This window comes from Callorhinchus milii, unplaced genomic scaffold (assembly GCF_018977255.1).
Source record: "Callorhinchus milii isolate IMCB2004 unplaced genomic scaffold, IMCB_Cmil_1.0 Scaffold1, whole genome shotgun sequence".
Classification (NCBI taxonomy): domain Eukaryota; kingdom Metazoa; phylum Chordata; class Chondrichthyes; order Chimaeriformes; family Callorhinchidae; genus Callorhinchus; species Callorhinchus milii.
In genome coordinates this window covers 86,923,000-86,948,540 of record NW_024704742.1, presented here as the reverse complement: position 1 = coordinate 86,948,540, position 25,541 = coordinate 86,923,000, and the positions used below count along the sequence as shown (strand labels likewise).

At 40.1% G+C, this 25,541-nt stretch overlaps 1 protein-coding gene across 5 annotated transcripts in view; it reads left to right on the top strand.

Moving 5' to 3' along the window:
- pip5k1bb (phosphatidylinositol-4-phosphate 5-kinase, type I, beta b) overlaps window positions 1–25,541 on the top strand; it is a 125,920-nt gene that overhangs the window by 59,604 nt on the left and 40,775 nt on the right. For 4 of the 5 annotated variants that reach the window (XM_042332817.1, XM_042332812.1, XM_042332819.1 and 1 more), the window contains exons 4-6: window positions 15,470–15,559; window positions 18,474–18,604; window positions 23,501–23,618. In XM_042332817.1, the coding sequence (XP_042188751.1) occupies window positions 15,470–15,559; window positions 18,474–18,604; window positions 23,501–23,618 (339 nt within the window). Of the gene's footprint in view, window positions 1–4,806; window positions 4,941–15,469; window positions 15,560–18,473; window positions 18,605–23,500; window positions 23,619–25,541 lie in introns of those variants that run through there. The other variant, XM_007892649.2, reaches the window with a different exon arrangement.

Genomic DNA, 25,541 nt, shown 5'->3' with positions numbered 1-25,541 from the left:
CAGCAGGATTTGCATACCGTGTAATAGGACTGTTCTGCCAGTTTATGGCAAGGGCTAACTGAGCAGGATTACTGTTGTAACAACACATCATCAGTTGGGTAAAAATAACCTGTGTCACAATGGCATAAACCTAGCTCATGTTCTCTATTAGTGGGTGAACAATAATAATCCTTACATTTGATACAGCGCGTTGTCATGTCATCGAGACATCTCAAGAGCTTCACAAGATATACTGCAAAGAAGATTGACTGTATTTTGTGGGTGAAACAGCCCGTTTGTGCACAGCAGTGTCCCACAAACAGACAATCCAAAGCTTGGCGAAGAGCCAACAATGAATGATCAAAAAGCGATGTCGCTATGAACACTTGACTACTGTAAGCCAGTTATCCCTGTGGTAACTTTTCTGACGGTTCCTCCTTAAAATCCGAAAAGCCAGGTGATGTGCCAATACACATAGCCAGGCAGGTTTACTTACAATAGGTAGAGTATTTTTTTTAAATATTGACACAAAGCTACTACGTTTTGCATTTGATCAGTGAGGTGGAGTGTGCAACCATGGATGGTGATGCTGTCAGTGCCTGAGGTGTGGAGGTGCTGACGGGAGCCAATCAGCAGAGCCTCGGTCTTGTTGACGTTCAACTGAAGAAAGTTAGCTCTCATCCAGGACTTGATGTCTGACAGATATTCTGTCAGGACAGCAGTGGTCCTGGAGTTGAGAGTGGAGGCAGAGAGGTACAGTTGTGTGTCATCCGCATACATGTGGAAGTTGACCCCATATCTACAGATAATGTCACCAAGAGGGAGCATATAGATATTGAAGAGGAGGGGACCAAGGACAAAAATGCTGTACAACCCACCTATCTTTCTTAATAGAGAGCAGAAGTTTATATAGCACCTAACTCTAGGTCGGAGAGAGAGTGTTCAAATGTCAGCCTGGCTCAATTGGTGGCATTCCCTTCTGAGTCAGGAGGTTATGGGTTCCACTTCATGTTAGAATTCTGAACTCAGTCTAGGCTGACACTACAGTGCAATGATGGGGGAGACTGTATTGTTGGAGTTATCGTCCTTCGCAAGAGATATTAAATCAAGGTCCTTTCTGCCTGTCCAGCTGATGTTAAAGATCCTATGGCACTATTTGAAAAAAGAAGGGAGTTTCTACCAGTGTCCTGGCCAACATTTCCTGAAATATAATTGATTATTCATTTTGTGATGGTTTGTGGAATATTGCTGCGCACAAATTATTTGCTGTGTTGTCTACAAAATAGACAGTCACTACATTCTACAGTAAATCCTGTGAATCGTTTTGATACATGCTCCTGATATTATGGGCATTATTTATTCATGTAAGTGACCAAAATTTTACATCATGAGTGGTACTTGGTGTTTTGCTCAAACTGGTTCACAGATAGTGTTCTTGGCATAGGTATGAGATTCCACTCTGAATTTAAAATCCAAGAGCAGTCACGCAAAATGTCATCCAGCTGTTTCAGAATTCATTCAACCCAGCCAGAAAATCAATAAATTGACCTTTTCCTTATGTTGCTTCAAAGAGTAACTTGCTTTAATCTTTCCTCTCCATCAAAATGTATGTCATAAAGAGCACTAAATATTGTAAATACAAAACCAAAATGTAAACAGATCACAAAGTAAAGGTGTCTTAGAAGTGTCAATGCTGGAGTTGTGTGAGATGTAAGATTTGGCCAATTTTTGGATGCCATCTGAAACTCGATGAGACAGAATGAGATGATTGAGAGGGGACTCCTATAGTCATGAGATCTGGTGTTCACTATCTGCCTCTTCCCTAATTCAATTTTCAATGGTTTACTTGCAACAAAATAAAGTGATTTTAATCTTTTTATTCATTATGTTTATCCTCTCCGTCTTTCAAATTTTTTGTTGATCTTTTCTATTGATTCTCACTCTTGCACATTCTCAAACCTTCCAGTTTCCACCATCAATTGGAAGGTGACTGTAATCCTTTAATCCATCGTCAACTGGCTGGGTTGGTTGCTCTCAGCTTTGAAACCGCTCAAAATGTAAAAGTCTCAATTTCATAGGGTCAGAAGGAGCGAAGATTCAGCTGTGGGATTCACAGGGTCACCCTCTTAATTTAAAGAGCATGATTTAGCCAATTGGATGTATTCTGATTAGAATGCAAGTGGTCTGAACTGTGCGCAGTGCAATACTGTACAGCGTTCTCTTACAGACGTCATGGAACTGCGGACAGGGAGTATGTACTTATTTTCATGTCCCTAGTGGAGCACTTCAAAAGAAAAAAGTCAGCATGTGATTTCAACTTCAGGGTTTCAAAGCGAATCCGAGTGAATGTTCTTACTGGTGCATTTTGTGAAAATAGGTTAACTGCCTTTTTGGCAACGAGCTAGGTTTCTGAAATTGAATTCTAGAGTGTCTGCCACAAAACAAGAGCTCTCAATCAAAGGTATTTCTCTTTTGGATTACGTCAAAGACTGTGATGAGGGTGGAAATTGTGCAAGGAAGATAGCAAGCACGTGCTGAATATTAAACATTTGTGGTGACGTACTATTCAAACTGATTCCTCTTACTAATAAGCTTATGGGTGTCTTTGTTTTCTGTGGAAAATTGTATGCGATTTTGTGAACTTAAAAGATTCCAAGGCATTCATCCAAAGGGAATTTTTTTATACATGAATTTAACAGAATCTAAATATTGTTAAGCCTCTGTTACAATAGCATGCACTTGTATTTAGCCTTTGACATTGCAGGAACTCAGTGCTCTGAGATTGTATCCTGTGTGAAGGGCGCTATAAAACTGCTTGTTGTTGAATATTTCGAAGTGCGTTACAAAGATGGTGGGGGTCAAAGAGGAATTTAAGGATGTTTTTTTTAAAAAAATGAAAAAAAGTGTTTTCAAAGCAATGAGAGAGGCTCAGGGAAAAGGGATTTTGGGAGAGTCCAGTGAGCAGGAACAAAAAGTGCCTGATGGCTTGGCTGTTGATGGTAGAACAGAGATAGTGAAGAATGAGCAGTAGCCCAGAGTGAGAAGAGCAGAGGTCACAGACAGGACGATATTGCACACTCACCGGGACTGTCTTTCAACATCGGGAGGTTGAAATCTCCTCCAGCCCAAATAGTGAGAGCCAAGATTATAAAGGGATTTCAAGGTCAGGATTAGGATGTTAGTCAATTTGCGCTGGCATAATGGGAACCAGTGGAGTCTATGATATATAGAGTGCATTGAATCAGTCAACAATATAGTGTTTAAAATGATTTTGAAAGAGAAGAAAGATATGATGAATATGCAAATCTGGATCCAAGTTTCACACTTCTGCAAGTCTTTCTCCCCTTCATTTTCTTTTTTTCTTTAGTTTCCCTCTTAACTTAAAATTTCCCAGAAAATTTGAATATGTATTTTGCCCGAGCCAATGTTCCTTCCTCATCTAATTTTAGTGCACCCAGAAGCTGAAGATCACTATGAATGCAAGCAGTTGTTATAACCCTTAAAATGTTAAATTATTCTTTCTTCATTCTGGCACAGTCTGGCTACCACGTTTGCCTACATAACATTCTATATTAGATAGAAGTTTAATATTTATTTACAGATCATTATCCTTTCTTTATAGGTTGTCATTAATTTAAGCTTTGTGATTCAGGTGGGTGTTATGGGATCTATCTTGCCACTGCTTCAAACAGTATTATTCTCCCTATGATTATAATTTGAATTTTGGAGAATTTGGATGAGGCTGCTCATCTCATTGTTTGCAGAGTATTACTGGCACAAATTAGCTGTCACACTTGCTACTTGCCTGACACACCAGAGCAGCAAGGAGCGCTGGATTGTCAGAGATACCGTTATTTGATGTCCCGTCAACCTCTTTACAATACAAAGTTACATTTGTATAGCTCCTTTCACATCGGGAGGACGTCCCAAGGTGCTGGACAGTCAGGGATTCGGACCCGAGCTGGGGGTTGGAGTCGGGGAAGGTGGAGGGTAGGAGTGTGGCCGAAGGCTCAGTTGAAGAGGAGGGTTTAAGTCACGCCTTGAAGGATGTAAGAGAGGGAGCGAAGGAAATGTAGGATGGAGTTCCAAAGAGTGGGTGCAGAAAGGCTGAACGCCCGACCGCCGATGGTGGGGCGGACCGGGCGGGGGATATGGAGCAAGCTACTGAGTGGAAGGAACGGACAGATTGATATGGGGATGTTGAAGATCCTATGGCACTATTCAAAATAAGAAGGGAATTTCTCCCTGGCACCAGCCTCTCTTCTCCCTCCCCCCAGTATAATTGGTCATTCATGTCATAGCTTTCTGTGGGACTTTGCTGTGCGACCCATGTACTTTGTTGCCCTAACATGCTTGCATCACCCTCTATTGCTCATCTCAAATTGGACCAAATCACAAAATTGGATGAAGAAGACCCTTTGTCCTCTTTGATCTTATCCTTCCAGGAAATCCACCCTATTGTCTTTCCCTCCCAGCATCAAGCTGTTTTTTAAAATGAGTCCTGTGCCCTGGCCTCAACCATGCTTCCTGGTGTCCGGTTCCAATTGTTTACATCCCAGGACTTATAGATCAAAATGATGACTCCAAATACATGTTTGGTAAGACACGCTCTGTCCTGTAATTGGGTTGTTTTTCACTGTTCAAGTTCACATCTTAAAAAAATGGTACATGCTTACCTCTATTGTTGTTTAATGATATTACTGAAGTGTATAGTGTACCTTTAAGACTGTCTGTTTTTAAACTCTACCTAGTAAACTCCCAAGTTAATGTTTAACATGCGACACAGAATTCAGATTTGTGGATTGGAGTTTACACCCATTTGGTCACAGTGGTTGTAACTTATGAGTGAAGTAGCAGTTTTAACCTGATCAGCTCACTTGAGCGATAAAACCCACTTCAAATCCTGCAGATTAACATGGAGAAATACAGAACACGCACCGTGGCCTTGTGACATTTTTAAAGTAAGACTTTCACTTTTTAAATAGTCATCATGACATTTTAAAAACGTTAAAACCTTAGTATACCTGTGCATACGTAATCGCTTCTCCAAAAGGCTTGATACTCCATTTTTAATAAACATAGTGTCCTTAAATCACTTCAAACTTCCTGTGAATTCTTTATTCCCAGTTGACTAAGATTGCTCAAAAGGAGTTAACCTTCTACAATGTATATTATCCATTCACTGGAATGAGACTCAGCCTTGATTTGTCCATCGGTGTCTCTTGTTGACGAGCATGGTTATCGAGGTTTCTGCTTGGCAGAGCAAGCTCCTACCTATAAACAAAAGGGAAAATGTCTTTCATATGGTGTCCAATTGAATCTACTATAATCTTCTGAACAGAGATTAATCAATGTACAAATCAGGGGAGGAGGATTTGAGATGGTGGGAAAACGTTTCAAGCTTATAGCTTTATTTTTGAATATTTTGACCTTTCTGATGGAGGTGAGCTGTTTGAGATCTTAAATTCCAGTTATAAGGCAACAACTTGCTCTCACAATCAGTCAGATTTAGAATTGAGAAATCTCCGAGGCTCAGTCCTGGGGTTTGGGAAAAGTAGGAGAGAAAACCAAATGAGCTGTGGAGCCGTGGGAAAGCGAAGAATGGAGCTTGGGTTTTAAATGTCTAGTCAAATGTTGGAGAAAATCAGTACAAGTTTCAGAACCTTGAGATCCTGGGAAAGCAGAATTGGAGCAAAATAATAGTAATCATAATAATCCTTGCATTTGATATAGTGCCTTATCACGTTGATGAGACGTCTCAAAGCGCTTCACAGAATATTCTCTAAATTAGCTTGACTATGTATTTTGTGGGTGAAACGTGGCAACGAATTGCACACAGCAATATCCCACAAACCATCATGGATTGAGTGACCAAATGTTTTTTTTTTGGACGGGTTATTACCCCCGGAAATCAACCATTCGACAAACATCCGGGTTCCTACTTACTGTTAGGTAAACAGCAAGGAAACTTGCTCCACCCAGAAGGCTTTGCTCCGCCCAGAAATGAAACCCGGATCCTCTCGTTTACGAGGCGAGTGTGCTAACCACTACATTACAGGACCCATGGGAAGCTGTAATGGGTCTTGACTTTATCTGTATGAAGAATGTTCGAGTATGGAGAAAAATGTTCTCTGGATTAATGTCCTGCTACACACTAAAACATAGTGTGTATTTTTTAAAAATTTCTTTTTTGTCAAAAACAGATTTGAACAAAACCCTGATTTTCTCTTACTTTATTCTAACCGCTCAATCTAGCTCACTCAGCCCGAAATACTCCATCGGAGAAAGTACTTATGGCATACTTGTGAGGTTAACTGGATGTTTCAGTGGGGAGACAGCTGGGGCTCCTAATGTCTTAGACCATATGAGTCTACTTAAGGACCCACCTCACTCTCTGGTTTAATTTCCAGATTGAAACCAGAAAGATGTATCGTGCTGAGCTAGCCTGTTAATGGTTCTTGTGGCAAATGTAAAATGGGTTGGATTTTTTTTAAAAAGTTGTTTATACTATCGGTCCAACTGTCAAAAAGGTTGCTTAATCGAGTGAGGAAATCCGTTCATGTTTAAGTGGTTAGAGACATGTTGTACGACTGCACCAATATGTTTTTAATGGATTCCTCATTGTGTTTACAGATTGTCTCATTAAAACGTTTTTACTATTGTGGTTTCTTCTGGCAAAAGGCCACAGTTAGGAGTTAAAGCAGCATAAATCTCAAATCCTGACATGTACGTCAGAATGACTGATTTTAGGAAAGTTGCCTTATTACTAGTGTACAAAAACTGTTTTTAAAACCATTTTCAAAACCGTCTGTGTGTTTGTCAGCCTGATTCAGTTAGTAGCAGTCTCGCCTCTGAGTCAGATGATTGTGGGTCCAAGCCCCATCGAAGAGCTTTGAGATGTCGAGAAGACGTGAAAAGCACTATATTAAACGCAAGGATTATTATTATTATATTGCAACTGTGCCATGCTGGCGGTGTCTCCAAGGTGCTGTCCTCCAGATGAGAAGTTAAACTGAGATCCCATCTGTGCCTGTTCAGGTGAATGTTAAGGATCCCATGGGACTGTTCGAAAAGAAAAGGAAGTTACTCCCGGTGTCCTGGTCAACAATCCCCCAGATAAAATTGCTCATTCACTCATGGCTGTTTGAGGTACAAGGCTGTGCACAAATAGGCTGCCATGTTTGCCTACAAGTACAGTCACTAAACTTCAGTAAAATCCTGTGGGGTACTTTGATAAATTTGACAACAAAATACTGCATCAAATGCAAAGATTACTATTAATAAATGGAATGTATAACATGACCAATGATTCTAGGTATGGAGACATTATGGCAGAACTAAGATAATTAAGAATAATAATTCTTGCATTTGATATAGCGCTTTTCATGTCTTCTAGAAGTCTCAAAGCGCTTCACAGAATATGCCGTAAAGTGAATTACTGTATATTTGTGGGCGAAACGCAGCAGCCAATTGCGCACAGCAGTGTCCCACAAACAGTCGTGGATTGAAAATGACCAATTTATTATTGTTTTTTGTTGGAGGGATTATTATCAGGCATGTGGAGTAAGGAAACTTGCCCAAGGTTTTGTCCTGCCTGGAATTGAACCCAGGTTCTTGCTTGCAAGGCGTGTGCTTTAACCACTGAGCTATAGGACTCCAGGATGGTTAAGTGCAGAGATCAAGTCTACACACTTCAAGAAGGATATAGCAGGGATGTAAAGAGTACAGTGCAGGTTTACAAGGATGATAACGGGCTGCAGGTTATTACAATCAGGAGAGACTGGCTAGGTTAGGCCTTTTTTGTTAGAGAAGAACATTTAAGTGGGAGAGGGGACCTAATAGAAGTGTTTTTAAATTATAAAAGGGTTTTATAAAGTCAACATAAATAGGCCAATTCCACTGTTTGGGGAATCCATAACCAGGGGACACAATATAAGACAGCAAATTGGAGATCTAGAAAATAATTTAGGAGGAATTACTTCACCCAGAGAGCAGTGAGATTGTGCAACAGTCAACTTAGTCAACTGGTTGAAACAGATAGTGTAGATGCATTCAAGAGGGAGGTGGACCTTCATATGAGGGAGAGGAGAATAGAAGTGTATGGAATGGATGAAGCCTGGATGAAGTGTGTGGAATATGAACACTGACACAGACTAGAGAGATGATATCTGGTACCATCTTGACTTGTTAAGTGAGGGTTTCTGTAGTAATACTATGGTATTCATCACTATAGTACTTGGAGCCAATGGTTAACGTCAGGGTTGAGGATGAGAGTTTCACTCTTTGTGAGTGGCCTTCAGGCAACATTTATGTATCAATGGCTTTCCCGGGAAGAAGAGTGGACTTGTGCCTTTGGTTTTCAAAGCTCAGTTTGTAACACTCTTGTCTCAGTCAGGAGGTTATAGGTTCAAGCCCGACCTCAGGACTTGGCTAAGGGTGCAGTGCATTGTCAGAAGTGCTTGTCCATTGAATAAGGTGTTAAACTGAAGTCCTGTATGCCTGTTCAGGTGGACCTAATACACGGCATTATTCAAAAAGAGAAAGGAGTTTCTCCTGGTGTCCTGGCCACAAGTCCCCCAAATAAAATTGGTCACTCGATTCATGGCTATTTGTAGGAGATTGCTTTTTGCAAATTGGCTTCCACATTTGCTTACAAATAGACAGTAACAACACTTTATAGAAAAACTCTGAAGCATTTTGATGTGATGAGATGCTTTATCAAATGCAAGGTTTATTATTTAAGACATTCAGGTTTTTCAGTTGTTTTTTTAATGTGGGGGCATAATTTAATGTAGTAATTCTTAATGGTATTTTCACACCCGGTAAAAGCCATTCCTGAGAAGTGTCTTTGTTTTATGCTTTGTATTATGATCTGTATTAGAAATTTTAGGTGTGATGGCTGTGATGGATCAGGTGTAAAAATGTTTGAAAATTTGGAATGATTTTCTGCTGTGAGAATTAAGTTTGTTGAGTATAATTACAAAAATGACCAAGAAATACTGAATGTTTTGTAAAAGTCTTTGTAAAGCTGCATTTCCGTTTTCACTGCAGTTTTCAGAAATGGTTAATGATTCTGTGTGTACGTAAAAGCGCCTTTGTATTTTTCATTATACATTGGTACAATAGCACTCTAACAAATAAGATGCATATCTTATCACACGGCAAAGGTAAATCATATTAGCGTCATTAGGTTTACTGTTCCTAGTTTTGCTTTCAGTCCTGGGTATAAGATTCAAGGTGCCAAATGTACTCCTGGATAGCCCTATGAAATGGAGCAACATGTAGCCGTCGATATGTTTGAAAAACTTTTCAAGACAATAACAAGTTCGCTTATGAGTTGCACAGTCACTACACTTTGCAGTAAATCCTGTAAAGTGTTTTGAGATATTCTTCCAATGTGAAAGGCAGGCCCTATAATAAATGCAAGGATTATTATTATTGGAAATTAAGGGTGTTTCTCTGAAAGAGTAAGGGTAATTTGTCTTGAGATCGTATCTTGAGGTCCAATGTCTAACACCACACAGCCTTGTCATTAGGCTCATATTTATAGTACTTTAAGAATGTGGGACTAATGCAAACTGACTTCACAAGGGTATTAAGTTACCTATTATTTGGCCAGTATTTCTCCATTTTATAATTTTGTATTTTTATTTATTTCCCCCAAATTTCCCAGGAGATGATTTAGTGTGACTGGAAAGCACTATTGCTTTACTAAATAGTTAGTCTATGACTCTATTGGTGACTGTATGAGAGTCTGATGCCTTCATAAACAACCTGCTCCCATACTGTCACCAATACTGGCCCTCATCCCCTTGTGGCAATGTGCACAAGAGTGCCTGTCCTAAGGTGACTTGCCCACGAGTCTGCAATGCTGAATGCTGCTGGAGCCGAAGTCATGACCAAACTTTTGAAAGTCTGTCTTGCCACCTATGTAGGTTTAATTTCTTAATGACTAATCTTATGAACCTTAAAAGTATTTTGTTGGAGGTGCCGTCCTTCGGATGAGACATTAAACCGAGGCCCTGTCTGCCTGTTCAGGTGGACGTTAAAGTTCCAAAGGTATTAAGAGAAGGGAGTTTCTCCTGGTTTCCTGGTCAACAAATAAAATGGGTCATTCACTTCATGGTTGTTCGTGGGATATTGCTGTATGCAACTTGTCAGCCATGTTTATCTGCATTTCACTGCACTTCACCATAAAATCCTGTGAAGCGCTTTGAGATGTTTCAATTAAATATCAGAAGCAAGGATTTTTATTATTATTCTGTTGTCTGGCTGATTTTGATACTGTCTCTCAAGTTGTCTATTGTAAATTTGAATCTTTTTTCAGAAAGATTCTTGATGGTTTCTTGGAGCAAAACAAATTAGGGAGAAAAATAGATATAATCCCTTTCATGTTGTGATATTTCTGTTTGTACAACCAGCTGGTATCCTTGAATTTAATCTGCGTAATGGTTAAAAGTATGTACGTGTTGTCTGTTGAGCTGGTTACAGTTGTTCTTGGATGAAGGAACATTCAGGCGCAACAGGATTGTTAAGCTCTTTGGATCGTCCTCCTGAAGTGAAAGGTGCTGTGTAAATTTGTATTGTATCGTACGTTCTTTATGGTGATTTACCTTTAACAAAAATGCCACGGATGTAATAGATCATCAGGGAAGCTGTAAAAGCTGCTGATAAAAGAAACCACGTAAAAGAGCCTGATAGTAGCTTCACCTGTTGCTAAGAAGGAAGCGCTTTGAGGCGATTCAAGGACATGATAAGGTGCTATATCAAATGCAACAATTATTATTATTGCTCTTCACAGCCTGAAGGATACTATGTTCAATTTTGGTCAACAGGGAATATGTGTTGCAGAAACTAACCCATTATTATGCAATACTCAGTCTAAAACTGAGGAAATGCTTAAAGTGATAATATTGCTTTAAAAGAACACACTGGTGAGATTTAAATGTTGGTCATTTGACTCACAACACTTGTTTTAGGATGCTCTGAAGGTTTTGAGATGAATCTAAATCCATTGAGCAGGAAGCTGCATGAGTACAATATTATATAAATAGTCTTCAAAAAAACTATTTATTCTCACCTTTGTGGCCTTATGCGCTTGTTAATTCTTCTGCTTTATCACTCCATGCCTTCACACACTCAAACTGATTATACCAATGTTGCTATGACGCAAATGTTCAGTTGCATCCTAACCAGCAACATGCCTTAGCCTAATTTTCTGAGGGACTCATGTCATGGTTGATTGCAGGATATGAATGGAATAATGTAGCTCAATTTATTAACTCTAGATTGATTTCCTTCTCTCCCCTCTTTCCCCTTCTCTCAAATTCTACAAAGCTCAAAGACTTGAGGGTGTTCTCCTTTGGAGAAAATGAGACTGGTCTGTGTCTTCATTTGTACTTTTCAGTGTTTCGATGAAGATGTAAACTGATTTAAGCTGGTATTTTAACATTATTCTTAACGTTAACATATTAGCATGATCACAGGACTGGAGGATAGAGGTACCACATTAGTAAGCCTTGTCTAGACAAGATGTAAGAAGAGCTGTTACTTCCCACCCTCAAGGTACAGAGACACATGGTGCAATAGATATGCAGAAGCGACTTTGATCAAAAGCAGGCACTGCTATGCTGGTTTAATTCATTTTAAAAGGAAGCTAAACATATGTGGTTATCAACCGGGCTGAAGGATATACAGCAGGTGCAATTGACATTGGCAATGTTCTAGATCATTATGGTTCCTTTGATGCTTGGACTATGGACCGACATTTGCATAAGGTTTAGAATGTTGGATTCTACAGCAGCCAGTGTAATAATACTTAATCCACAACTGTGTATTAAGTAACTCCTTTATTCTTAGCTCAAAACACTCCCAATCGTAAAACTCACCCCAGGTTCTCTTCCCAGGCTTCTTTTACTTCCTGCTTCTACTTAGAGTCCTGTAGCTATCACCCCATCCTCACCCAGCTCCACTGGCTCCCCATCACACAGAGGTGTTCAAGATCCTGGTCCTCACCTTCAAAGCTGTCCATGGCCTTGCTCCTCCCTACCTCCGTGACCTCCTAACCTCCTACCAACCTCCGCTCAGCAGGCTCCAGCCTGCTTCACATCCCCCGCCTCGCCAGCTCCATCATGGCAAGTGAGCCTTCAGCCTCTCTGCCCCCACCCTCTGGAACTCTATCCCACAATCCCTCGGCCTCGCCCCTTTGCCTCATTCAAGACCTGTCTCAAGACTCTTCTCTTCGTCCCTGGAAATGTAGATAAACATTCTCTTTCCCACATTCACTGACCTCTCCTCCATTCCCACATCCAGGTCATTGATATACAACAACAGCAACAACTTGGATTTATATAGCGCACGCCACGCCGAACAGATATGAGTGAAAGGCTGGAGCCCCAACACTGATCCTTGAAAACCATTTGTTACTTCTTATTAATCAGAAAATATCCCTTTTTATGATAGCTGGATGTCTGATACCATTCCTTAAGAGCATCCACACCAGACAGAGTTTCACTATGTATTGTATCTACGCATGGAAATGTCCCAGTGTCTATAATGGAATGTGCACTCTCTCCTTGGAGGAATGCACTCTGCTTATTGAATTCTGAAGAGCATTAGATATAGATTGACTGGAGCCAAGGCCTCAGAAAACAACTGTTAAGTTTGCAGGGCTGTGGGGAAAGAGTGGGGGAGTGGGATTGATTTTGGTAGCGTGTGTGTGATGAGTACTGCTAGAGTTTACACAGATGAAACCACACAACTTGTCACTGAGAGACTGTCTAGCAAGTTTCTTGCAGCTTGTCCAGCTAAGACTACCCATCCCCTTGTGGCTTTGACTTGTAGGGGTTAACAGGAGCTGAGGTGGAAGAATCGTTGCTCCCGGTGACCAGTCTGTCTCTCCGCGTTCTGTCAGTGAACCAGGCTGGCTTGCCTATCATCAGCAATGTCTTGTAATATGATGGACACATGAGTTTTCAGGAATGAGGATAAACAAGCCCCGTCATAGAGGTTAATTCAATTCACTGATTACTACATACTTTTGTAAAGCAAGTCACCTTGGAGCCAGCTCAGCTCCAAGAAGACCCAGCTTACCATCTCTTTCTCCTTTCTTCTTCCATCTCCCTCTCCCCCCCACCTCTCCTCAGAGGATAATAATTGTAACCCAACTCATTGCCTCTTGCCAATGTTCCTACATATAGCACTAGGATGCTCCAGTTCCATGCAAGTCAATGGTTCAGCTCAATAGATATATAAAAGATGAACTGAGTGCTTTGGGATTACCCAATTTGTTGCTGCTGGTTTTCATTGCTCAGGACAATACAACACTTTGCTCAGCCATTATAAATTGTGTGGTTTAACAATTGGTTTCCTTATTATACACTGAGCAAACAAACACAGCTTTCAAATGTAATGAATAATTCAGTAAAGGGATTTCAGTAAGCCCGACCCATTGGGTGACTGAGCACCAGAGGCTTGTTGGACACTTAAACTGTCTACAATTACATTAAAAGATGAAGGTGGAGTAGCTGGCAGTAAAATTAGTGCCAGGGAATCTGTTTGAAAACCATGGTACTTATTAACAAGCAGAAGTAGGCAGTCTTTTTTTGAAAATATCGTGGATCCTTAAGATAGTTTTCTTGTGGAACATGTTTCCCTTCTGGCTTGCTCTCTTTCACAGAGAGATGTAGTTGTTTGTATAACTAAGTCTGCTTTGAAGAATCTGTGAGGAGCTTGAAAGCCTTCGGCAGGATTTTGTTCTCATGATTTGCATCTGCGCCTAAATTGACATTTAAAGCAATTCTAAGCATGAGTGTTTTAAGATGTGTGCGAGAGGAACATTTCCACAGCACAAGTTAACAGCAACAGATGCAGTTTCAAATGTTTATTCGTGTGATTTCTCACTGTCTCTGTCACGTTAAGCTACATGCTGTGTCCAAGTGATTATTGAGGGTGACAGTGTAATATTTAAAGTGAATTGGATACACATTTGAGGAGGAAGAAATTGAAAGAGCATTTGGAAAGAGAAGGCAAGTGCAATTAGTATAGTTGACTTCGGCGGATGGTTTTGCACCAGTTGGTGAATTGTTGAGCTGAACTGGGGAGCTAAATGATAGCCTTTGCTCCTGGGCATTAGTGCGTGTTTTATCTGTCTTCATTGGAAAGGTTGTGGCTCTACATTTGGTGGCTATTGATTGTCATTTTAGGAAGCCAATTCAGTGGGTAATTTGGAAGGATTAGATCAAATGTATTGGAGGGCCTTCTTCATCCATACACCTTGGCTTATGACAGCTGCTTAGAGCCAAGCATTTGTGGATGAAACTTCAGTGTATGTGTGCTGATCCCAGAGCCTTGGGACATCCTCCTGACTAAAAGGCACGATAAATGTAATTTGTTGTTGAGTGAACTGAGAAAGGGAAGGTTGATGATTCAGAGACTCCATTTTCAAATTTATATTGTTGTTCAAATATGACCCTTGATTACACTTGAAGCAGACATCATTCGTGCACGGTCTGAATCTACGCAGCCCAGAAATTGAGCAAACAATTCTGCAAATTAACCCCGGCATATCCTTTGGAAACAGAAGATAAAGAGTGTTTTCAGGAAGCTAGTTTCACTAGCTTGTAACCACCAAATCAATATTTTTATAGCAAATGTCCAATAGAACATGCAAGATACTGGCGTCATGCTTGTTATATCCTGTTATGTCCTGTAAGAGAGATAAAGGTGTAATAAAGAACCAGGCATGTGACAGACCCCAACATCCTGCAGTGAAGTCCTGTAGCTCAGTGATAGGAGCACTCGCCTCGCGAAGTACCTGGATTCGATTCCTGGCAGGGTGAAACGTTGAGAAAGTTTCCTTACTCCACACACCTCTGTTTACCTAGCAATAAGTAGGAACCCAGTTTGTAGACAATTGGCAGATCGCTTTTCCGGGGGTAATAATTCCTTTTTTTAAAACAATTTGATTACTCAATTCACGACTGTTTGTGGGACCTGCTGTATGCAATTGGCTGCCACGTTTCACCCACAAAATATACAGTCAATTCAGTTTACAGTATATTCTATGAAGCATTTTGAGATGTCTCAAAGACGTGATAAAGTGGTATTATCAAAAAATGCAAGCATTATTATTATTAATGGAGATAAGCTATTAAACTCTCATCTCACTCCCTCGGTTTTCCTGAACAACACACGGTCCCTTTGAGAAGAGACCTCCTACAACTGTTTATATGGTCATTACAAAAATAGTTCATTTTCACACTCACAACTAGTTTAACATGTTTATCTGAAGGAATAGCAAGCAATAGGAGGGGTGAAGGGTTGTGTGGAGTATAAACCCACAGTTAGGCCAAATGTGTGTCTTATTGCTCTATGTAACTCTTTAACTATATTCCTGAAAGTCAGCGATTTGTGAGTTAACTGAAATCTAGAAAACACATTTTTAAATAACTTTGCTCTTTATAAAACAAAAGTGCATGTTGTTTTCTAGATGACATCCACTACAGAAAACCGGAACACCGCTGTTAAGCAAAATGGGCACAATGGGGAAGGCAACTCTCGGGAGAAGACTTACAAGAAGGTAAATATTGATGGCAAATGTTTATACTCTGTTTCACTTCTTCATCTAAGACATTGAAATTCATTTCAGCCATAAAAACAGATTGGGCCATGCCCGGCAGAGCATTTCTTCATTGCTATCACTTCGATGTATCCCTCCAGGAAGAGCGTTCGCATTCCATTCCAACAATCTATCTCTGGAATTTCCATGTGTAGGTGGGATGCTTGGAATTCTCAGTTTGGTTTGTATAGTATTAAGCACAGTGATGGGTTCCCACATCTGTCAAGACACCCGGCTGACCAAAAAATTTTTTGTTGCTATTGCCCTTTGTAAATAGCAATCGGCATTGTCACTGATATTTGGTAATGAACCCTTGACACGGTGATTATCCGGGGCCTCACTGTCTCTGATATCGCCGTCACTGATAAAGCCTCTCGTACCATTCTTTATCTCCCTCAACTCCTCCATCCCTCTCCCTGTTATCCAATCTACTTCTATTTCCTACCGACCCTGGAAAAAAAATCGCTCCCCACTCACTCTCCGGTGTCCTAGAATCATTCGAACTCTTACCCCTCTGGTTCACCTCCCACAATGACCTTACCTTCTCGATTATCCTTTTAAAAAAAAATTTTAAATAATAATTTGGTCACCCAATCCATGACTCTGAGACACTGCCCTGTGCAATTGGCTGCTGCATTTTGCCCACGAAATATGCATAAGAACAGAGGAATCTGCTTTAGCTTGTGACACAGAAGGAATGGGTGAATACATTCAGCAGCGACCAGCGTGGCATTTTGCCCAGATTAACAGGATAATCCTGGGTAACCCTCATCCTCGCTCAGGTCCCCTAGCCTCCCATTCCCCAGAGGATTGAGTTTCAAGAGTGTCATCCTCACTTTTAAATCCCTATACGGTCTTGTCCCATTCTTCCTCTACAACCTGCTAAAACCTTACCAACCCATCTCGTCCACTTGGCAGGTACTAGCCCACTTCATATTCCCCTGCCCTGCCCACTCTATGATTTGCGGTCAGGCTTTGGCCTTCCTGCTCCCACCCCCTGGAACTCCAACTCGGAGTCCCTTTGCCTCGCCCCTTCCCTTGCCTTCTTCCAAGGCCCGTCTCAAGACCTTTCTCTTTGACTGTGCTCCACTGGATTGATTTCAAGATGCTCACACTTGTTTTCAAATCCCTTCATGCCTTGGCACCTCCCTACTTCTCCAACCTGCTTACTCCCCAACCCACCACCAGCTGCCTCCCCTCGTGCATGTCCCTCGTGTCCTCTGTTCGACCACCATCAGTGGCTGCTCTTTCAGCCACCACCCCCAGAACGGTGGAATACTCTGCCTTGTCCTTTCCTTCTCCATCTTCAGATTGCGCCTGAAGAACTTCCTCTTCGACCGTGCTTACACTCACCTCTCTCCTACCCCTGGCTCAGTTTCGTGCTTCACCACTGTCGAGCGCTCTGGGATGCTACCCTGCGTGAGGAGAGCTATATAACTGCAAGTTGTTGTTGTTATTAGTCAATGGACAATGATGTACCTTTAATCTTGCTCAAGTTTTATGCTGCTTTGGTAATAAAGCTTCACAAGTACATTTATTTTCCTGACGTTTTCAATGTATAAAAGTATTTTGTGGATCGCTAAGTGATCATTTTAGGTAATTATTACCTCATCTTTCACGTATGTCTCATACGTCATTTTGAAATATTAAAGCATAGGCTCAAGCAATCACCTGACTCGGCTTAATTGCTGAGTTTGAGTTCTGGATACCATTTGTCTGGCTATAAACTGTGTTGCTCCTCGTCCATCATTACCATGGTAATTTACTCTTGTGCGTTGAATGCTTGCACACAGTCTCATCATATGACTGATAATTGATTCAAATGTTGCTCTACTTGTGAAGTAATAATAATAATCTTGTATTTACGGTGCTCCGACCATATCCTAAGTGCTCCAGGTTGCTACCCCAAGTGAAAAGTGCTATATAAATGCAAGTTGTTGTTGTATGTTAGGGTGGTCCAACCTTTTGGCTGCGAAGGGCCGGATGCTCTCTGTGAGAAACGACCGCGGGCCGCATAAGCAATATTTTTGTGTTTCCATTACAGTAACAACATTTACGGAGGGAGCGGGTGGGCCAGATGAAAATGGAGGGAGGGAGGGCCGGATGAAATCGACCCAGGGGCCGCCAGTTGGACCACCCTGTCCTATGTGAAGGGCACTATCTAAATGCAAGTTGTTAATATTGCACCTTTCACATTGAGAGGACATCTCAAAATATTTTACAGGATTTACTGCTGAGTGTGGTGACTATTTTTCAGTTGAATGCAACAGCCAATTTGTGTACAGCAATGTCTTTGAACAGCTATGAAGAGAATGATCAATTTTATCGGTCACTAAGATACTAGAATGTACACCTTAACATAGAGCCTTAATGATTGAATTTTAGTGTTGCACTGCTCATGGCATTCCAATAACAGACAGCTGCTTCAGACTGAAGTACATTGAGTTTTCTATCTATCAAAGAGAAGACACAGTTGCGTTCGTGTTGAATAAGTCAACTGCGTGTTTTGTGACCTGATGACATCGGAATCCTTTGATTACATTACAGCCTTAACTATGCTCCAAGCTCATGTTGAATAACTTTACATGTTAATTGTTGACAGATGGCCTTCTGCAGATAATTAGTTTTGCCCTGAAGCTTGTGTTCTGTTTTCGCAATGGAGATTAATGTCAAGTACAAACCACATGATAACTTGTTGTGACGACATCTTCTTCCTGCATCAGTCACGGAACTGGAGTTTCAAGTGGAATTTTGTCAGAGAGCTTTCAGTGACTGTTTTTGATTGTAAATTACCTTTTCTTTTCCAGAGGATTGTACATGTGCACAGACGAAGTTATGAATAAAATAAAGTGTTAAATTTTTACTTTTGTTCCAGACACCGTCATCTGCACTTCAAGGGTCTATCCAGCTCGGAATAGGTTATGCTGTTGGGAACCTCACTTCAAAACCAGAACGAGATGTGCTTATGCAAGATTTCTATGTTGTGGAAAGTGTCTTCTTACCAAGGTAGAGATTATTTTCCTCAGGTCCGACATAATGTGTAGCAATCTTTAACTCGGAAAATTGAAGCGAAGGTTGCCTTGTGAAGTAGCTTTGATTGTTTTTGTTACCTTCTAAAACAGATATTGAAACTGTCTTAAAGTATAGTTTGTATTATTGACATATAAATCATACATGCATTCAAATAACTTGTCCATTCAAATTCTTGCATTAAATTTTGCTCAGCATTATATTTAGCGGGAATGGTCCCTAGCACCAGACGCAGGTTAATCTGAACTCAGTTAAACTGTATCTCAACTAAACACTACTATCTAAAAATATGGTTGTCTCCTCTTCAGCAAATTCCACTGAGGTGTTGGCATTTCCTATTGAGGTCATGCCACTTCAATGGATTGATATCCCTCAATTTTTTCAAGAAAGTTGATAAGAAATTATCAGCGGATTGAAACAGGGATGTTGTTGGATATGAAAATCATCGAAATGTTATCATAGTTTTAAAAAGATATGAATTATTGCAGAAACCACACAATTCACAAAAATGCCATCAAGAATTAATCCAGTGCTAAAATCAACATTGAATGCATCAGAGAATACAGAGTGTGGGGGGATTTTCATCTTTCTATAACCACTCCGCTGCTCAATTATTTGTGGTGCTATTCGTACTTCCCTCCTAATTTTCATTCCGTTTTGGTCTTAAGTTTGGCAATGTCAATCTGATTACCCCATTCACGTTTATCAGCGACTTAAATCCCAATTTCCAGGTTGAATAAACATGACAATAGATTTTAATCTGAAGGTGCCCTCTGATACCACTTTCTCAAATCATTTGTGATGTGAAGACCAATTGTAAAATTGCATTATGAATACACACAAGTTAGAAAACTTTAAACACTTTGTATATTTTTTTCTATTTCTACACATTCCTTTGCTCCAAGAACCAATTTTACAGAATTTTTTGCTACATGCCATCTCAATCTTTTCTTGACTATAGAAAGAAACAAGCTGGTTGATTATATGTCAAATACTATACTGGGGAATGGTTGAAATATGCAGATTACTTTTACAATTGGGCCATCCGTATTCATTACATTGTGTTTTGCAGCACATGGAAACTAATTTTATTTGTAATGCCAGAAAAATATAGGTACACAAAAGCATGGTGTGCGAAACCACTCAGTCCATCAAGCCCACTTCCTCCACAGATCCTTATTTCAAGATCCTCATCCTCACCTACAAGGCCATTCACGGCCTTGCTCCCTCCTACCTCTCCAACCTACTTTCCCCCTACCTACCTGCCCGTACCCTCCGTTCCTCTGGCTCCGGTCTGCTCCACGTCCCCGGCCCCAACGGCCCTACTATTGGTGGTCGGGCCTTCAGCCTCTCAGCCCCGAGGCTCTGGAACTCCATCCCCCAGTGCCTTCGCCTTGCTTCCTCCCTTTCCTCCTTCAAGGCCGGTCTCAAAACCTTTCTCTTTGACCGTGCCTTCAGCTCCCCTCTCGACTCTCTTCCTCCTCCTCGCTCCCTCCCTTCCCTCCCCTCACCCTGACCATTTCCCCCTCCTCTCTCCCTCCCTTCCCTCCCCTCACCCTGACCATTTCCCCCCTGCTCGGGTCATGACCCAACTGTGCAGCGCCTTGGGACGTCCTCCTGACGTGAAAGGCGCTCTATAAATGGAATCTTGTTGTATTGAAGGAAAATTCTTTGTAGATCCTCCCTAATCTCTGACCTTCAAATTGAGTGAACTGTCCATAATATCATCCCTTTATCTTCTCCCTTCAACCCTTAAATGTAACTCCATAGATATTTTCTTGCTCCCAGTAATGTGGGACCATAGAAGCCTTGTCCTGTGGAGCATTTTCAAACCGTAATATACATCTGTCTCAATAATCTTCAGTCCCATTCTCAGACAGATCATTTTTTAGTTCTTTTTGATGGATTCATTTCAGTATCAATTCCTGGGAGTCTGTTGCACGTATTCAGTTGTTCCAGTGCGAGTTTTTTTTAGTCTCATCTCTATCTCCTCATTTTTCATTTCTGAACCCTTTTCAAGGCCTTAATGTTATACTTGAAGTTAGTGTCCAAATTGCACAAGGCATTCTAACTGTGGCTTCAGCTGTGATCAAAACAAGGTTAAAGTGACTAGGCTTCGTCTTGTATCAATTACTCTTGACATTTAATGGTTAGCTTTCCTGATAACTGCATCATGTGGGACTGGAAATCTTTTGTGAATGTTCATTTATCAAACTCAGAGCTTTTTCCCTGACCACCTCTAATGGGCATCCCTTTGTGGTGTGCACATTGCTACTACTTACAATTGCAATATGTGTTGCCTTGCATTTATCCACATTATAATAAAATAATCCTTGCATTTGATATAGCGCTTTTCACGTTGGGAGGACGTCCCAAAGCGTTTCACAGAACACACTGTAAAGTGAATTGACTGTATATTTGTGGGCGAACGCGGCAGCCAATTGCGCACAGCAATGTCCCACAAACAATCGTAGATTGAAAATGACCAATTTATTATTGTTTTTTTTGGAGGAATTATTATTAGGCGTGTGGAGTAAGGAAACTTGCCCAAGGTTTCGCCCTGCCTGGAATTGAACTCAGGTCTCTCGCTTGCAAAGCGAGTGCTCTAACCACTGAGCTACAGGACTCCAAACTCATTATAAACCTGAAAGATGTCATTTGCTTTTTTTAGATTGGAGGCTGACGTGCCAATACAAATGCAATAGTGTACATAGTAATTTGAAGTGAAATGATGAAAATTTAAGTACTGTTTGGTCATTCATTCTAATTTTCAATGTCCAGCTCAATAAAATAGCTGTCACTTGAACAACTGCTCTAAATTGTCTGGAGGAATACTTGCCAAGAATGTTTGGGGAATTAGGACCCTGATAGGAGCAGCTGTTCTAACTGTTCCGTATTAACTATTTTTAAAAAAATAAAGCTAGATATTGCGCATCTAAACTTGTGGTGGCATGGTTTTGATTTTGACCAATATCAAGTCTTTCTTACATTTTTNCTGGTATCTGATTTCTGAAGGTTTTTCTTTTGTAATATTCTTCAGAGCTTACGTTTTTTCTGTGATATTTGCCGACGGTGATATTTTGGATCATTTGTCCTCCTATAATCACAAACCACATTTGATTGTTTGTTTATGCGTTGTAAATTGATAGAACCCAACTCGTCTAGCTTTACGTATTCTTTGTTCAGCTAACAAGACATCCACTGAGGGTATGTTTTATGATTTGTAAATGGTGGCCTCTTAAGTACTCTCATGTAATAAGGACTATCGGGTCATATTATCTTCAAAATATAATTCAACACCAAAAGCACAGGATCTTCACTAGAAGAGTTAAGGGGGAAGAATAGAACTTTTTGTTTTCAGGCAGGAACATGGAATGCTACTATTTTCATTAAATTACGATCGTCTCCTAGTGTCCCTTAAAATTAAGACCATAATATTGGATAAACATTTGAAGGGGAGTGATATCAAAGCACAATGGGAATTGGGATTAGAACACACCAGCATAATTAAATGGGCCATTATGGCTCCCTAATATGCTGTAATTTCTATGATTCTATTAAATGCTGATTGAAGCCTATTTTTGTGCTGTCAGTCTTTAATAGATATAATATGTGTTGGATTTTAGCAGAATTCTCTAATAAGGAGTCAGAATGGAACTCTTTCCAGTAATTGTAAGTATTTCATGCAGAATGTGCATTGTGTCAGAGCTGATTTACAATAAAATCTACATTACACAGCACCTTCCATATTGGCAACAAGTCTCAAAGAGTATGATCCAATATGGAATAAGTGGGTTCATGTGGAGTATAAATACTGGCATAGCTAGTTGGGCCAAATGCCCTGTTTTCTGAGTTGTACCACTCCATGTAAGAGCTTTAAATGAAAAGTCAGTGAAACTGAACACATTCTATTTTTGGAAATGCTTTTTGCATTTCACAAAGCCTGCCAGATTTCATTAATGCTATGAGAACCATATAGTTTCACTGACTTTTCATTTAAATTCACAACTCTTATTCAATGAATATTCTGCAAACACCTGTATCCAAATAATTGCTGTGATGTGCACAAATGTTTGCCAAGGACTTATGTACAAACTAATTATATATAGCATTAGAAATGTATCTCTGTTCCCCTTCATAAATTTCCACTTCCCAAAAAAANGTATCTTGCAAAGATTGACAGATGACTTTGGAACGAAAGCAATGTGAAATACTAAGATTATATAGTATTGTTGGATGCTGAAAACTAAGTGGATGCCTAAACTTGGGCCGCAATAGGAGCGAGCATTGCATTTAACATAAATATAATTTATTATATGTTTCAAGTGGATAATATGAAATTAATTTCTATCAGGGGCTCACAATATCTCTTTTTTAAAAAGAAACTTCAAATTCGTATTATGTAGTTGACATTGGGGAAGGTAAGATGTTGTTGATCATTGCAAACACTCAGTCCGTGGACTATTTCAAATCATACCTGAAGATTTTCCTCTTCGGTCACCTGCGCTTCCTTTCCAACTCGGTATCAAGCCACCGAGATGCTACCATGTGAAGGATGCTATATAAATGCAAGTTGTTGTATTAAGGAGTCTATTCACAGTAAGGTTAACCCTTTTAACTATTTAAAACGTGTTCCATGCAACAAAAATCAAGCACGGGATGCATCATTGGGAAATCAAATGAAGTGTATCAGGGGGTGAATACAGGCAAGGGAGACATATTTATAACCAAACAGTGAGCTTTCCTGCCAATATCAGAAAATTATTATTCAGTGAACTGTTTGGGAAATGCATGTTGCTCTACTATACAGTCTCCAGCTCTTTCTTCATTTTGTTTCTATTAACGCCTTACCACATTTTCAATGACTTTCAGTGAAGGAAGCAATCTCACTCCAGCACATCGCTATCCAGACTTCAGATTTAAGACGTACGCACCTTTGGCATTCCGCTACTTCCGAGAACTCTTTCACATAAGGCCAGATGATTATTTGGTGAGTCTGCTTTTATCATCAATTATCAAAAATTTACATTTCTTTAAAAATAATATGTCAAGGAATTAATTTGGCCCTTACCCATTTTACTTGACGACTATTTTTTAAAAAAGAAATCCAAGATCTTGCTTGGCATAGCCTGCTATTACATCATTAATGTACCATTTAGCCTGAAATTTCACCCAGTGAAGTGCAGAAATAAGATGAGGACTGTAATCTAAATCATAAGATTATATTTTTTTCTGGACTTGATCCAGTTCTTTTTGTGCTGCATGCTATTTTCTCCTGTCTGCCTGTGAGGTAACTGTTATCTACATCTTTCCATTTTGTTCTGTCCTGTTCTTTAAACAGTAATTATTTTGATTGGAGTTTTCTAGAGATCACTTAAAAAAAACTGCCCCCTATGTTCTTGACTTGTTTTGAGAAACCCTGCCAAAGTACCTGTATCAAATTGTCACCAGTACCAGCAGATTTATTTCCTCGTCCTTGAACATTTACCTCTATGGCATGATCACACATTAAAGACCAGTGGTAAATCTTGCAAATTCAAAAGGAGCACATCACTGTCATTTGAGTGTCTTTTCTGTCTGCTGCATGAATGCAACTCTTGTTGCACAGGTGTTTTGGATAGGGTCAGAGAAGAGTGGCAATTGTTTTATTGCATTACAGGATAGCAGGATAGTTTGAAACGTGGTCCTAAATTGGTTTAAATTTGTGACCAATTTCAATCAGGTGACTCAGATTTGTAGCTAATGTAATAATAATCCTTGTATTTGACATAGCATTTAGTAGATTAATAGTAGAAATATCTGCAACACTATTTTACAAGGATTTCCTCCTCAAAGATATAATAATAATCCTTGCATTTGATATAGCACCTTATCACGTCTTCGAGATGTCTCAAAGCGCTTCACAGAATATACTATAAAGTGAATTGAGTGTATATTTTGTGGGCGAAACGCAGCAGCCAATTGCAAGCAGCAGTGTCCCACAAACAGTCATGGATTGAGAGACCAAAATATTATTTTTTTAAATTTTTTAGAAGGAATTATTATCCCCGGAAAAGCGATCCGCCAATCAACTAACAACCGAGTTTCTACTTACTGCTAGGTAAACAGAGGCGTGTGGAGTAAGGAAACTTGCCCAACGTTTCCCCCAGCCGGGAATCGAACCCAGGACTCTCGCTTGTGAGGCGAGTGCTCTAATCACTGAGCTACAGGACTCTAATATAATAGGGTCTGAGATGAGGATAGCTTCAATGAAAGAGCTAGTACTATCTTTAGTTCAGATTGGCCAAATGACCTCCACATATAAAGTTACTGTTATTGTCAAGAGTCTAAAATGGACTTAAAAATTGCTTTCCCTACGTTAGCAGCCTGGGGTGGGTGGGCTCACTGTGGGTCCTCCATCCGCTGCTCTGTCATCATAGTCTTCCATTCAAAAGTTGATTTTGTTAATGCTGCTTGCATTTCTTACCCTCATCTATGTGTAATTTATACAAGTTTCTGAAGAGATGGGCTGGATCGTAATAGCCAGGAACTTTACAATACAAAATTACATGACTTCTTGTAATTTGTAAAGCGCCTTTCACATCAGTAGGACGTCCTTTGCATATTATAAGGGCAAGCAGCAGGTCTTAACCCTTATATTTTGAACAAGCAAGCTATGTACAGAAATGGAAAAATCTGTAATGTTAGCTAGTGTAATGAATGTTTGGTTATATAATCAATGCAAAGTATTTTTTCTTTTTTTCCCTCCCCCTCTCAGGCACCAAAACAGTCTGAGAATGATATCCTTGTGTACTCCACCCAGTGCACTTAACAGTATATCTTGTGAAAGGCTTTGAAAGGTTATAATAAGACACTATATCAAATGCACAGGTTTTTATTATTACTAACTCAATTTCCTGTCTTGATTGATTCC